This window comes from Meles meles, chromosome 9 (genome assembly GCF_922984935.1).
Source record: "Meles meles chromosome 9, mMelMel3.1 paternal haplotype, whole genome shotgun sequence".
Taxonomy (NCBI): domain Eukaryota; kingdom Metazoa; phylum Chordata; class Mammalia; order Carnivora; family Mustelidae; genus Meles; species Meles meles.
In genome coordinates, this window is record NC_060074.1 from 99004830 (window position 1) to 99017587 (window position 12758).

General features: G+C 43.3%; 2 protein-coding genes across 2 annotated transcripts in view; one reads left to right on the forward strand and one right to left on the reverse strand.

Moving 5' to 3' along the window:
- Positions 1 to 6694, forward strand: part of LYPD1 (LY6/PLAUR domain containing 1) — a 44301-nt gene extending 37607 nt beyond the window's left edge. The window contains exon 3 of the mRNA XM_046019142.1: positions 6444 to 6694. Within this exon, the coding sequence (XP_045875098.1) occupies positions 6444 to 6679 (236 nt within the window). The 3' untranslated portion in view covers positions 6680 to 6694. The remainder of the gene's footprint in view (positions 1 to 6443) is intronic.
- Positions 6695 to 7101: 407 nt separating this feature from the next.
- GPR39 (G protein-coupled receptor 39) overlaps positions 7102 to 12758 on the reverse strand; it is a 205443-nt gene continuing 199786 nt past the window's right edge. The window contains exon 2 of the mRNA XM_046019141.1: positions 7102 to 7621. Within this exon, the coding sequence (XP_045875097.1) occupies positions 7116 to 7621 (506 nt within the window). The 3' untranslated portion in view covers positions 7102 to 7115. The remainder of the gene's footprint in view (positions 7622 to 12758) is intronic.

The following is a 12758-nucleotide window of genomic DNA, read 5'->3' on the forward strand; positions in this document are numbered from 1 at the left end:
AAGTTTTCAGTATTTCATTACTGAGTGTGATGTTAGGTGTGGGTTTTTCTCATATAGCTTTTATTATGTTGAGGTATGTTCTCCCTAAACTCACTTTGCTGAAGAGTTTTTTTAAGTTATGAACATTGTTGTATTTTGTCAAATGCTTTTTCTGACATCTATTGAGATGGCCATATGGTTTTTATCCTTCCCGTTGTTAGCGCGATATATTGATTTGTGAGTATGGAACTAACCTTGCATTACTGGAATAAATCCTACTTAATTATGGTGAAGCACTTAACATACTGTTGAGTTTGCTTTGCTAATGTTTATTTATTTATGTTCCTCAGGGATATTGGCCTTGTAGTTGTCTTGCTGCTGCTGTTTGTTTGTTTGTTGGTAGTGTTTTTTCTGTTTTGGTCTCATGGTAATGTGGGCCTCAAAGAATGAACTTACAAGTCCCCCCCCCCTTCTATTTTTTTGGAATAGTTTAAGAAGAATAGATATTCATTCTTTCTTAAATGCTTGGTAGAATTCACCTATGCCGCCATCTGGTCCTGAATTTTTGTTAGTTTGGAGCTTTTTGATTACTGATTCAATTTTGTTACTGGCATCTTGTCTGTTCAAATTTTCTGTTTCTTCCAGATTCAGTTTTGGAAGGCTGTATTTTTCTAGGAATTTATCTAGGTTGTTTAATTTATTGGCATATAACTTTTCATAGTATTCTCTTACAGTCTGTGATAGCATTTGCTTTTCATTTCTGATTTTGAGTGCTCTTTTTCTCTTGAGTCTGACTAAGCGTTTATCAATTTGGTTTATCTTTTCAAAGAAAGAACTCTTGATTTTATTGACCTTTTCTACATTTTTTGTCTGTATTTGATATTTTTCTGACCCAATCTTTATTATTTCCTTTCTTCTAACTAGGCTTTGTTCTTCTCTTTCTAGTTCCTTTAGGTATAAAGTTAGATTAAGATTTTTTCTGTTTCTTGAGTTATTCCTATATGAACGTAAACTTCCCTCTTAGAACTGCTTTTACTGTGTCTCAAAGATTTTTGTGTTTTCACTTTGTCTCCATGTATTTATTTCTTCTTTGATTTATTGATCCATTCGTTATTGAGTAGAATGTTTGTTTTTGTTTTCATTTTTCCCCCCTGGTAACTGATTACTAGTTTCATGTTGCTGTGGTTGGAAAAGGTAACAATATCAAGTATAGTGTAGTAAGTAACAATAGTTACTTGGTATTACTTCAGTTTTCTTAAATTTATTGAGATCTGCTTTGTGGCCTAACATATGATCTGTCTTGGAGAATTTCTATGTGTACTTATAAAAAAATGTATAGTCTGCTGTTTGGGTGTGGAATGTTAGTTCCATCTGGCTTAACACGTCACTGAAAGCCACCGTTTCCTTGTTGATTTTCTGTCTAGATGAGCCATTGATTTGGGGGGGGGGTGTTAAAATTCCCTAGTCTTACAGCATTACTGTCAATTTCTTTCTTTATGTCTCTTCATATTTGCTTTATGTATTTAGGTTCTCCTATGATGGATGCATATTTACAATTGTTGTATCTTCTTGTTTAATTAAGCTTTTTATCATTATATAATGCCCTTCTTTTTCTCTCACTCTATTCTTTGTTTTAACATCTATTTTGTTTGATAAAAATTGCTACGCTGGCTTTTTCCCACCCACTTCCATCGGGTATCTTTTTCCATCCCTTCACCTGTGTCTTTAGGTCTGAAGTTAGTATCCTGTAGGCAGCAAATGGATGGGTGTTGGTTTTTTAATCCATTACGTCACCTTTTGATGATAGCATTTAGTCCATTTACATTTAAAGCAATTATTGATAGGTATGTATTTATTGTCATTTTAATTGTTTTCCAGTTGTTCTGGTAGTTCTACTCTGTTTCTTCTCTGCTCTCTTTTGTGGTTTAATGGTTTTCTTTAATGTTATGCTTGGTTTTATTTTTTGTGTATCTTTTATAGGTTTTGGTTTGTGGTTACCATTGGCTTCATATGTAACATCCTACGTGCACAGCAGTCTATATTAAGTTGATGTTCACTTAAGTTCAAACACACTGTAAAAGCCCCACATCTTTACTCCCCTTTGACATTTCACATCTTATATTTTACATATTTTTATCTTGTGTATCCTTTGACTAATTTTTATAGATGAAAATGATTTAACAACTTTTGTGTTTTAATCTCTATACGGGCCTTATAAGTGATTAACCCAGTACCTTTACTATATGCTTGCTTTCACTTGTGTAATTTTTTCCTTTCATAATTTTCCTCTAGTTATGATTTGTATACATTTAAATGATTCCTTTCAACATTTCCTTCTAGGCCAGTGTTGTGCCAATGAACACTTTTAACTTTTATCTGGGAAACTCTGTTTCTCCTTCTACTCTGATAGCTTTCCTGGACAGAGTATATTCTTAGTTCTAAGTTTGACTGTTTTTCCTTTCAGCATTTTGAATACATCATGAAACTCCCTTGCACCCTGCAATGTTTTTGTTGAAAAATCAGCTGATAGGGGCACCTGGGTGGCTCAGTGGGTTAAGCTCAGCTCATGATCTCGGGGTCTAGGGATCCAGCCCCACATAGGGCTCTCTGCCTGCTTCTCTGCCTACTTGTGTTCTCTCTCTCTCTGTCAAATACATACATAAAATCTTTAAAAAAAAAAAAAAAAAAAAGAAAAATCAGCTGATAGCTTTGTTGTGGCTTCCCTTGCATATAACTTTTCTTTCCTCTTGCTGCTTTTAAGATTCTCTTTTTGTCACCACTTTCTGCCCTTTTAATTACTACGTATCTTGGTGTGCACCTTTGATTCATCATCTTAGGGGCCCTCTGTGCCTCCTAGATCTGGATGTCTGTTGTCTTCCCCAGATTAGTCAAGTTTTCAGTTATTCCTTCAAATATGTTTCCTGCCCCTTCTCTCTCCTTCTCCTGGGATTCCTGTAATGCAAATCTTTTAATGCTTCATGATGTTGCAGAGTTTCCTTAACTTGTTCTCATTTTTCATTCCCTTTTTCTTTTTGCTGTGGGCTTGGTGCTTTCCATTATCCTGTCTTCCAGGTTGCTGATACCTTCTTTTGCATCCTCTAATCTGCTGTTAGTTCCTTCCAGTGTATCTTTTCATTTCAGTTGTTGTATTCTTTAGCTTTGACTGGTTCTTTTTAGATCTTTCATCTCTTGTTGAAGTTCTGAGTTTATCCATTCTCACCAGCATATCTCAGCTTCACTTTTTTATTGTGATTCTGTCTTGTTCTTTCATTTAAGACATATTCTGTCTCATCCTCTCTAGTTCTCTGTGTGTGTTTCTATCTATTAGGTGGCCTTGTGTAGAAGAGGTCCTCTGATGCTCTATAGTGCATCAACAGAACTAGGCCCTCCCATTGTGGCTGAACCACACTTGCTCTGGACATGGTGGGGTGGAGTTGGCCTCAGCCCAGCCGGCTACAGTTAGCCACTTCAGTTGCTATGAGCACTCTGGGCAGGGCTTGTTCCCCCTGCTGTTGAGAAACCCAGCTGTAGCCACTGTGAACTCGCTGGTAGATTGGGGGCAGGGGGCAGCCCTCATCTTAGCTGTCTGCAATTAGTCTCTGTCCTACCCTCCCTGAACCAAAGGGCAGGGCTTGCTTCTATGCATCCAGTTAAGACTCCTAGAAGCAAGGCTTATCTGCTCCCTTTTTCAGGGCCAGAGCCCTCTGGATACTAGCAAAGTATTAGAACTGGATCCAGCAAGTGATGGCTGTCTAGGCTGGGGAGGATGAGAAAAATGGTACCCAGCAGTTTGTACCCAGAGAAATCTCCTAAAGATCCCTGCCCCTCCAGCACACATTCTAAGATTAGTCAATACATGTCCATTACACATACCCCAGGTACTTTGCAAAGTACTGCTTCTATGCTGTGTCTTGGGCCAATTTATTTGGCATGCTGTCTCTTTAACGGTGGGGACTTTCTTGCCTGTTGCCTTCTGGCTCTCCCAGAATTTAGGCCTGCTGATTTTTCAAAGCCAGACATTGTGGGAATGGCCATCTTAGTGCAAATCCTCAGGGCTAGGGTTAGCTAGTGTGGGGTCTGATCCCCTCACTCCTCTGTGCTGGTGATTTCTCTCCCACTTGTGGTTATTTGTTCTAGGGGTTCACTTCTCAACTGCATCTCTAGCCCTCCTATCCTCATCTGTGTGGTGTTTTCTCTGTGGAGTTGTAGAATATCTGGTCTTCCAATTCTCAAGTTATTTTCAGTTAGCTGCGTAGATACGATTATTGCCTGGGTATGGCTGTGGAACGAGGTGAGCTCAGGATCCTCCTCCTGTGCCATCCTCTCTATCTGCCCTGTGGCTTTTTGGTGGGCTTTACACAGAACATTCCACCTCAAGTTCAATGTTACCAAAGGTGTAGGTTTCCTTGTTGATTCTCTATCTGGATGATCTGTTAACATAAATGGGGTATTAAGGTTCCCCAAGTATTGTATTGCTATTTCTCCCTTAGGTCTATTAATATTTGTTTCATAGATTTAGGTGCTTCTATGCTGGTGCATAAATATTTACAAATGTTCTATCTTGCTGGATTGACCCCTTTGTTTCATGCCCTACTTTGTCTCTTATTATAGTCTTTTAGAGCCTGGTTTGTTCAAGTGAGCTCTCCCAGCTTTCTTTTGGTTTCCATTTGCATGCAATATCTGCAGTTAGTTTGTAGGCACTGTACAGATGGGTCTTGTTTTGATGGTGGTGGTGGTGTTTAGTCCAGCATTCTACATCTTTTTTTTTTTAAGATTTTATATATTTATTTGATAGAGATCACAAGTAGGCAGAGAGGCAGGCGGGGGGAGGGGGGGAAGCAGGCTCCCTGCCAAGCAGAGAGCCCAATGTGGGGCTCCATTCTAGGACCCTGGGATCATGACCTGAGCAGAAGGCAGAGGCTTTAACCCACTGAGCCACCCAGGTGCCCCTGTGGTATTCTTAGGGGGCATTTTCACCTTATCTCATTGTTTTTTTACAGTGAAAAAAATACATCAAGTATTCTTAATTTTTAAAGTTCACTTCAAGGAAGTTTATTGATGTTGAACTAGCAAATGACAGCAGAAGTTCCTAAAATGGCAATGGATAGAAAATGTAGGGACTCTGAGAATAAAATGGGCAATGCTCAGCAGCAGGTTTCCTACAAATCAGATAGTGCCTCTCACACACACAGATCCCATCTGAGATCTTACCTGATAAATCTTACCAGAGCAGCTACAGTCTATAGTGTTAAAAACAGAAAATCCATCCTTTCAAACATGTAGCTAGAGAACAAAAATGACTTAAAATTGTGTTTTCAAGTATTTCTTTACCTCCCACTTGGAAGTTTTAGGTTGCTCAATTCTTTACTATTTCTCCATAACCCAAAACCATGATTCAGAAGGGGGAGGAAGGTGCAAACAGCCATCTCTGCAGGGAGTCAGAAGGTAAGGTGGGTTGGAGCCCTCAGCTGTGCAGGGCAGCCAGAGCCACTGACGTCCAGGTCTAGCTTCAGTAGGAGATATTGTTGTCCTCCAACCACCCCACCTCCCGAAAAAAAATATTTTTGTGGTTTACTGGCTGGCAACTTTGGTATACATACTAGTAAGGACTTGACAGAATGGATCCAGAATTTAGGTTCAAATCCCAGCTCCTCTGTTTCCCAGGAGTGTGACCTTGGGTAAGTTCCTAAACTTCTCTTGCCCTTCATGCTCCCCATCTGTGAAATACCGACCTCTCTTGTAGGGTTGAACCAGTTCACAGCAGCCCACTGTAGACTGCCTGGTCTACAGGTAAGCACGCAAATGAAGTTAGCTATTATTTGACTTGAATAAGGTTCCTGCTTTAAGAACTTGAGTATCCAAGATAACCTCCTCTGAGGACGGTGCTGTCAGTTGGACAGGTCCTAAGTGCTCCTTCACCTAACTACACGGTATGTTACTAAATGGAGGCGGTGTGACGCTACATAGGCAGATGGCCATGTATGCTGAGGGCAAAGCTTGTTTCCTGGAATAAGGCTCTCCTGGGTACATTGTCAACACTGGGCCATGCCCGCCCTAAAATCTAGGGAACCTTGAAACCTCAGAAAAACCAGGGCCCCTTCAGTAGAGATCTTATTCTCATGGGGTTAGTTCTTTGGAGAATTTCAGGATCATCCACAGGTGACATTCTCCATGGCATGAGGTAGCTACAGCAATTTTTAAAAAAGGTAAATCATTTCTGTATCATTTTTAAAAGTGAACTTTAATAGCTCTTTGTTCCAAACAGCTAGTGGAAATACAATTTGTCAAAAGTAATGGAGCTATATGGGGAAGAAGTCCTCTTCCTTATAGGTGGTGGTGGGTGCTCAAGGAAACAACCCAAAGTACCTTCCTGGCCCCTCCAAGTGTGTGGGCTGTGGGAGGAGGAAGGATGAGCTCCCCTTTGGGCACCAGCATTAACCCACGTCCTTGGGTTTGTGTTGCAGGCGTCATGTACCGGAAGTCGTGTGCGTCTTCAGCGGCCTGCCTCATCGCCTCCGCCGGGTACCAGTCCTTCTGCTCCCCTGGGAAACTGAACTCAGTGTGCATCAGCTGCTGCAACACCCCTCTTTGCAACGGGCCCCGGCCCAAGAAACGGAGCAGTTCCGCCTTGGCCCTCCGGCCCGGGCTCCCCACCACCGTCCTGCTCCTCCACTTGGCCCTCCTCTTGGCTCACTGCTGAAGGAGATGCTCGCCCCTCTTGCTTTGTTCTTCCGGCCCTCCGCCCCCTCTGCTCCCCAAGCTTCCCCTGGGTGTCCTTTTATTCTCGGTGGGGAGGGGAGTGTGTTCTCTTTCGTTCAGTCCCTTCGTCACTGAAAGAGCGCAGTGTAAAACATTTTTTGTAAGCTCTGAATAAATTCAGTCTGAATTTTCAGTGTGTATTTAAAGGAAGGGAAGGCATAAGCAAAAGTCTGCCCCGTCTCTCCCGAGTCAAGGTCCAGCTGGCAGAATCCGCCCTTAGAAGGCACTGAGGTGGGCATCCACTTTTCCCCAAGGCCCCTAGCTCCCACTGCTGTCCCTCCCAAGGGCACAGTTCCTCACCACTGTGTCAGCATAATGTTGCTTTCGTTGGGGGAGTCAGAAGGCCGGTTAGCCTTCAAGGCTTCCATACCTGACATTCAGACTTCATGCTCCTGCAGACCATTCCCTGTGGCCGGAGTGGGTGGTTTCATTGCCGAGTTGGGCTCTAGTGACTCGAGACTCAATTGCTGGGGCTCAGACTGGGGCTTGGCCTCGCTCTGGAAAGTGCTCAAGAAAACCTTGTTCGTTCTTGCAGAGGAGCTGGAACGCGAAGCCCTGAAGATCAGGGGGCGGCGCGCCGAGCGGGTGCTGGCGGCGGTGGAGGCGCTGTGGGCGCGCAGGCGCTTGTTGTGGTTGGCGTGGGGCAGCGTCAGGTGGCAGCGCAGCACCTGGCCGAACACCCTGCGGAACTGCTGCGAAGACACGTTGTACAGGAGCGGGTTGATGACGGAGCTCAGGTAGAAGAAGGTGTCGGAGAAGGGGAGGAGGATCATGTACGCCCGGAAGTAGGTCTTGGTCCAGTCGTGCTTGGGTTTGGCCGCTGCCATAATCCTCCGCACCTGGTTAGGCATCCAGCAGACCGCCAAGGTCACGACAATCAGCCCTGAGCAGGCGAGAGGCAAGACAGAAACAGACAGCATGAGAATAAGCAAGAAACAAAATACTGAGCTCCCCAGATCTGCACTTACCAGTCAGGAAATGGTACCAATTTTTCAGTGTTGTGCTCGACAGCTTCTCTTGCTGCTAGCAAAAAGGAATTTCACAGTGTTTCAAGCCCGGGGGCGTGGACTGTGTTAGGCCATTAAATGCTATAGACAATTGTTTGTACCTGTTGATAGCTATAAAAAAAAAAAAGTTTTCATTGTTGGGTATGCAGAAAGCATCTTATGTAGTCTAGCAATCCAGTTCTTTTTCTGGAAATAGATGTATACACTCTGCAAAATCAGGTGAAACAATATTTGTACTTTGAAGAATGTCCACATAAAGACCCAGTGATATTTTCAAGACAAATGGATATGGTGTCCCTTGTCACAAAGAAGCATGTTTAGTCACACTGATTGTGCATTCAATTTCAAGGGACACAAAATCAGGAAGAGCCTGTCACTGAGAATGTTTCTTGGACATGTATTTACTAGGCGTGTACACCTTTAATTCTAATTCTCATTCCTGCAACAGCACTTCTGTTCATTTTCAAATATATTTCGTTGTATCATCTCTTCCATCCTCATGGGGGGGAAAAGACAATTATCCTCAAGTAATGGAAAATACAAAACATCTTTCAAGTTTAGCCAATAGCATGCCCGTGGCCTTTGTGGCTCTGAGCTACATCAGCCTCCAAAAGGATCAGGCCCTCGAGGGACACCGCTCTGACCCGTAAGCAGATCACAGGATGACTGTAGGGACATATTCGCATGCCCCTTTATTTACATCTCAACTTAACACACTCATCTCTGTTTCTATGACCTCTGACAGAGAAAAGGAACATTTATCTACAGTGACCAAAAAAACAAAAACAACCAAAAACATCCCAAAAAAGGAAGACCAGGAATCTACAGAGCATTTTCTCTCTTCACTCCGGAGCCCAGACACCAGAATGTAAGTTGCTGTGTGGAGAGCTGGTATCTTAAGGCTGTGTATAAAATTTTTAGAAATGCTCCTTCCCTCTCCTAAATCTATTTATCATAGAAGGAAGATCCATTCACATTTTGAACCTTTGTATTTTCTAGGAATCCCCAGGGAAGCAATGGTTGGCAATAATCCCTGACTGCCTCTGATCCATGGTAAACATTTTGTTCACAAATGCTCCCAGAAAACCAGCCCTGTTCATGCCTCTGGAGTTCGCCCTCTCACACGCACTCCCCTTGGCATGCCTTCCTTACCTGGTGGCGGAGTGGCCCTTGGTATGTTCTCTACCCCAGTAATAACCCAGTTCCCTCAACAAATCCTCCACACATCCCAGCTGTCCACAAAGAAGGCCCAGGAAGCTCCACTCCCCCCAATAATTTCCAAGGGTTTCTCTTGTCAAACCTCAGCCCAAGCTTAAAACACAAACCAGTTTTCTTATTTCTTTGAGTTTGCTTCCCTGAGAACACTTAGTGAATCGAAAAGGCAAAAAAATCACCTAAGGAGCATCATCTGAATCACCTAGTTAAAGCTGGTGGATGGGAAGAATCATTTCTCTGTGTTTAAACAACAACAAAAAATACTTGCATAGGAAATTGGGAGCCTTTTTCCCACTGCTTCAAGAAGCACGGACATGGACGCATTCCAGCCGCGTGTGCTGTTCCAAGTGGGTTCGTAAGTGATTTCTCCTTGTTTATATTGGAAGCAGTTCAGACTGAAAGGTTCATCTCATTAACAGAAAGAACTAGGAAGCTTCTCATACCTAGGGAAGCTACGTGTCTTCCTTGAGGCTTAAGTTCTTTTCTGTTCTCTGCCACTGCAGACAAGTGCAAGCAGCTTCATCTGAAGACTTAGTTCCCAGATCATGGACATGGAGCATAGGGTTTCGGATCTGTGTTCTCCACTGTGGGAGGCGCCACCTCAGGCAGCAAGAATCTAGAAGGCGAAGAGGGCCCACTTGTCCTTACTTGGGTTGAACACAGCCCGGCTTTTCAAGTCCCTCGAAGGAAAACAGAAAAAGGGCCAGTTTGGGGGGCCTTACAAAGTTGCTCTGGCCTTGGCCTGGTTCTCCTGAGCAACTGATTGCATGACCCTTCTTGTTACCTTCACCCCCTTTGGTGGCATCGGTTGGTCTTGACTGACCTTCTTGTCAAAAGAAGCAGTGCAGTCAAAGGCAAGACCAGGTATCTTGGGGATGAGGCAAGGCACACGACCAGTCAAAGTGCTGTGTCCTGACTGGCAGTTTTAGCCAAGAGAAAATTTTTGCTCTGAAATCCGAGTGAGCTAAAGTCAGCTAAAGTCAATCAGTGGGAGGTGCCTTATTCTGAACAAGTTGCCAAAAATAGGGAACCAGACCCAAAGCTTCTGCAGTGATAAGGTGAAACCTTGGCTGTCTGGTATACAGCAGAAGGCAGGATGGCAAACAGGATCTTGGAGAACGAGAGAGACAAGGAGCAGAGCTAGAAATCCACAGGGATTAAGTAAAGATGAGCCATCAGAGGGGCGCCTGGGTGGCTCCGTTGGTTAAGCATCTGTCTGCAGCTCAGGTCATGATGTCAGGGTCCTGGGACTGAGCCCCGTATTGGGCTCCCTGCTCAGAGAGGAGTGTTCTTCTCCCTCTCCCTCTGCTCCTACCCTGCTCATGCCACTCGCTCTCTCTGAATCTTAAACAAAAACGACAAGGCATCAGAAAAATCTTGACATATAACCAAGAATAACGAAGTATTGATTCTTCACTATGTCAGGTTCTGAGCTGAGCACTTGGTGCTGCTTTCCTCTGCATTTGTCACTTCTGACAATAACCTGGTGAGATCAAAGCTGTTACTATGTACATTTTACCGAAGAGGAAGTTGAGTCTCAGGTTAGTTGCCCACATTCTACAACTAGGACGTGTGCTTGCCAGACTCTCAGACTCTCCCTTATACATTTATTTTTTCTGATAGACTCCTGATTATGACTGTTTCTCATTTTCTTCTGTTTAAAAAATACAGGAAACACATGTGAACATGAGCCATAATTCCACCCTGTGAAATGGATATGAAGTAGCACTGATCACTAGAAATATAAGCCACGTAGGTGGCTTTAAAATTAAAATTCTGGGGGCGCCTGGGTGGCTCAGTGGATTAAGCCGCTGCCTTCGGCTCAGGTCATGATCTCAGGGTCCTGGAATCGAGCCCCGCATCGGGCTCTCTGCTCCGCAGGGAGCCTGCTTCCTCCTCTCTCTCTGCCTGCCTCTCTGCCTACTTGTGATCTCTCTGTCAAATAAATAAATAAAATCTTTAAAAAAAAAAAAATTAAAATTTTGAATAGTCACATCCAAAAAGTAGAAAAAGGGGGTATCAATCTTAACATTTCCTAACCGAATTTACAGTAAATATTATGTCACACGCAATGTCAATATGCAATCAACCTAAAATTGAGAGTTTTAACATTATTTTTTTCTCATACTTTGAGACCCAATGTGGCTTTTATTCTTACACGTTTCCATTGGTTACTAGCCGTACCTGGCTAGTGTCTGTGGCACAGGGTCAAGTACCCATCCCCACAGAAGGACTCCTTAGTGTCTCCTCCCGTTCTCCCACCTGCACCTTCCCAGCCACATACCCGGGGAGTCCTGTCTAACCAAGGAATCCTAAGATCCCTAATATTCTTCCTAAGATTCGGATGTGATTATCATATGGTTTCACTCATATGGGGAATATAAGGAATAGCGCGGAAGACCACAGGGGAAGGGAAGGAAAACTGAGTGGAAAGAAATCAGAGAGGGAGACAAACCATGAGAGACTCAGGACTCCAGGAAACAAACCGAGGGTTACGGAGGGGAAGGGGTGCTGGGGCTGGGGTAGTCGGGTGATGGGCATTAAGGAGGGCATGTGACGTGATCAGCAGTGGGTGTTAGATACAACGAATGAATCATTGAACATCAAAAACTAATGTATTGTTGGCTGACGGAACATAATGAAAAAAACAAAATTAATAAAAAAAAAAAAAAGATTCTGAGGCAGCCGAGTGGACCCAGATCCCATATCACAGTACGCTTTGTCAGGCTTGGGTAGAGCAGGTCCAGCCAGTCTTTACATAGGAAAAGCCTTCCATAGGAGGGGACCGCCAATCAGTGATGGCCGAAATGATTCCCAAAGCACAAAATGATATTTTGTATTTCTAATTCTAAACCCCGCCTCGTCGTTGTGGAATAGCAGATTGTGCCAGATACTTGGTTGGGCTGTTGGAATATTCTTCTCCCACCACAAGCAGAGGTGGGCAGAAGTGGTGATGTCTTTGCTCCTGTGCTTTGGAAGATGATTTTGTTCTAGGAAAATGGAGAATTAGGCATATAAGCACCCACCATTGTCGGATCTGAAGTGTGCCTCCGTGGGTCATGGAATAGAGGTCAGCCTCTGGGGACAAGCTGGGGGGAACCAAACCAGCCCCCTTGTAAAATTTGTCATTTCACAATGACAAGTAATTGCTCGCTTTTACATTTGAAAAAAGAAAAAATGGTACATTATTTTAGATGGCAGTGAGAATAACTATCATGTCCAAAGGTAACTTTTTATTGGGCTATTTGCAACTGGTCCAGCTCTCGTCCTAGCTACTCTAGCGGAGACAAAGCTTGAAAATCTTATTCGGGCCTTAATAGAGTCTATTAAAGATCTGACTAAATTTATGTTTGGCTTCCATCAGTTTGGACTCACATTTGGAAAAATCTATAATGCTTTGGTCTGTATGGTGTAATGTGTAGCCCGCAGATAAGTAACTTTACTATGAAATTGAACGAAGATCAGTGAACTGAACCTAGTCATGGTAAGAAGGTAAACTGTTTTAACTGCATTATTGATAGATTTGTATTATATTCCAGACAGCCTTGTGCTCTGGGTTAAGAAATACCTTCATAGCTTAGTTGTTTTTCTACATAAAGTATTTCCATTTTTCCTCCCTGATCACTACAACTAAAATGACGGGCGCCATTAGACGATGACACAGATTTATTTCTCAGCGGAGTAATGTTGTTTAAAAACAGAAGTAATACCGATGTCCAACAGCATCTCACACGAAAGCCTGACATTTCAACAGCGTCTGAGTCAGGCTGCCTGGTTTTATCTGTGGAAGACGTGAAA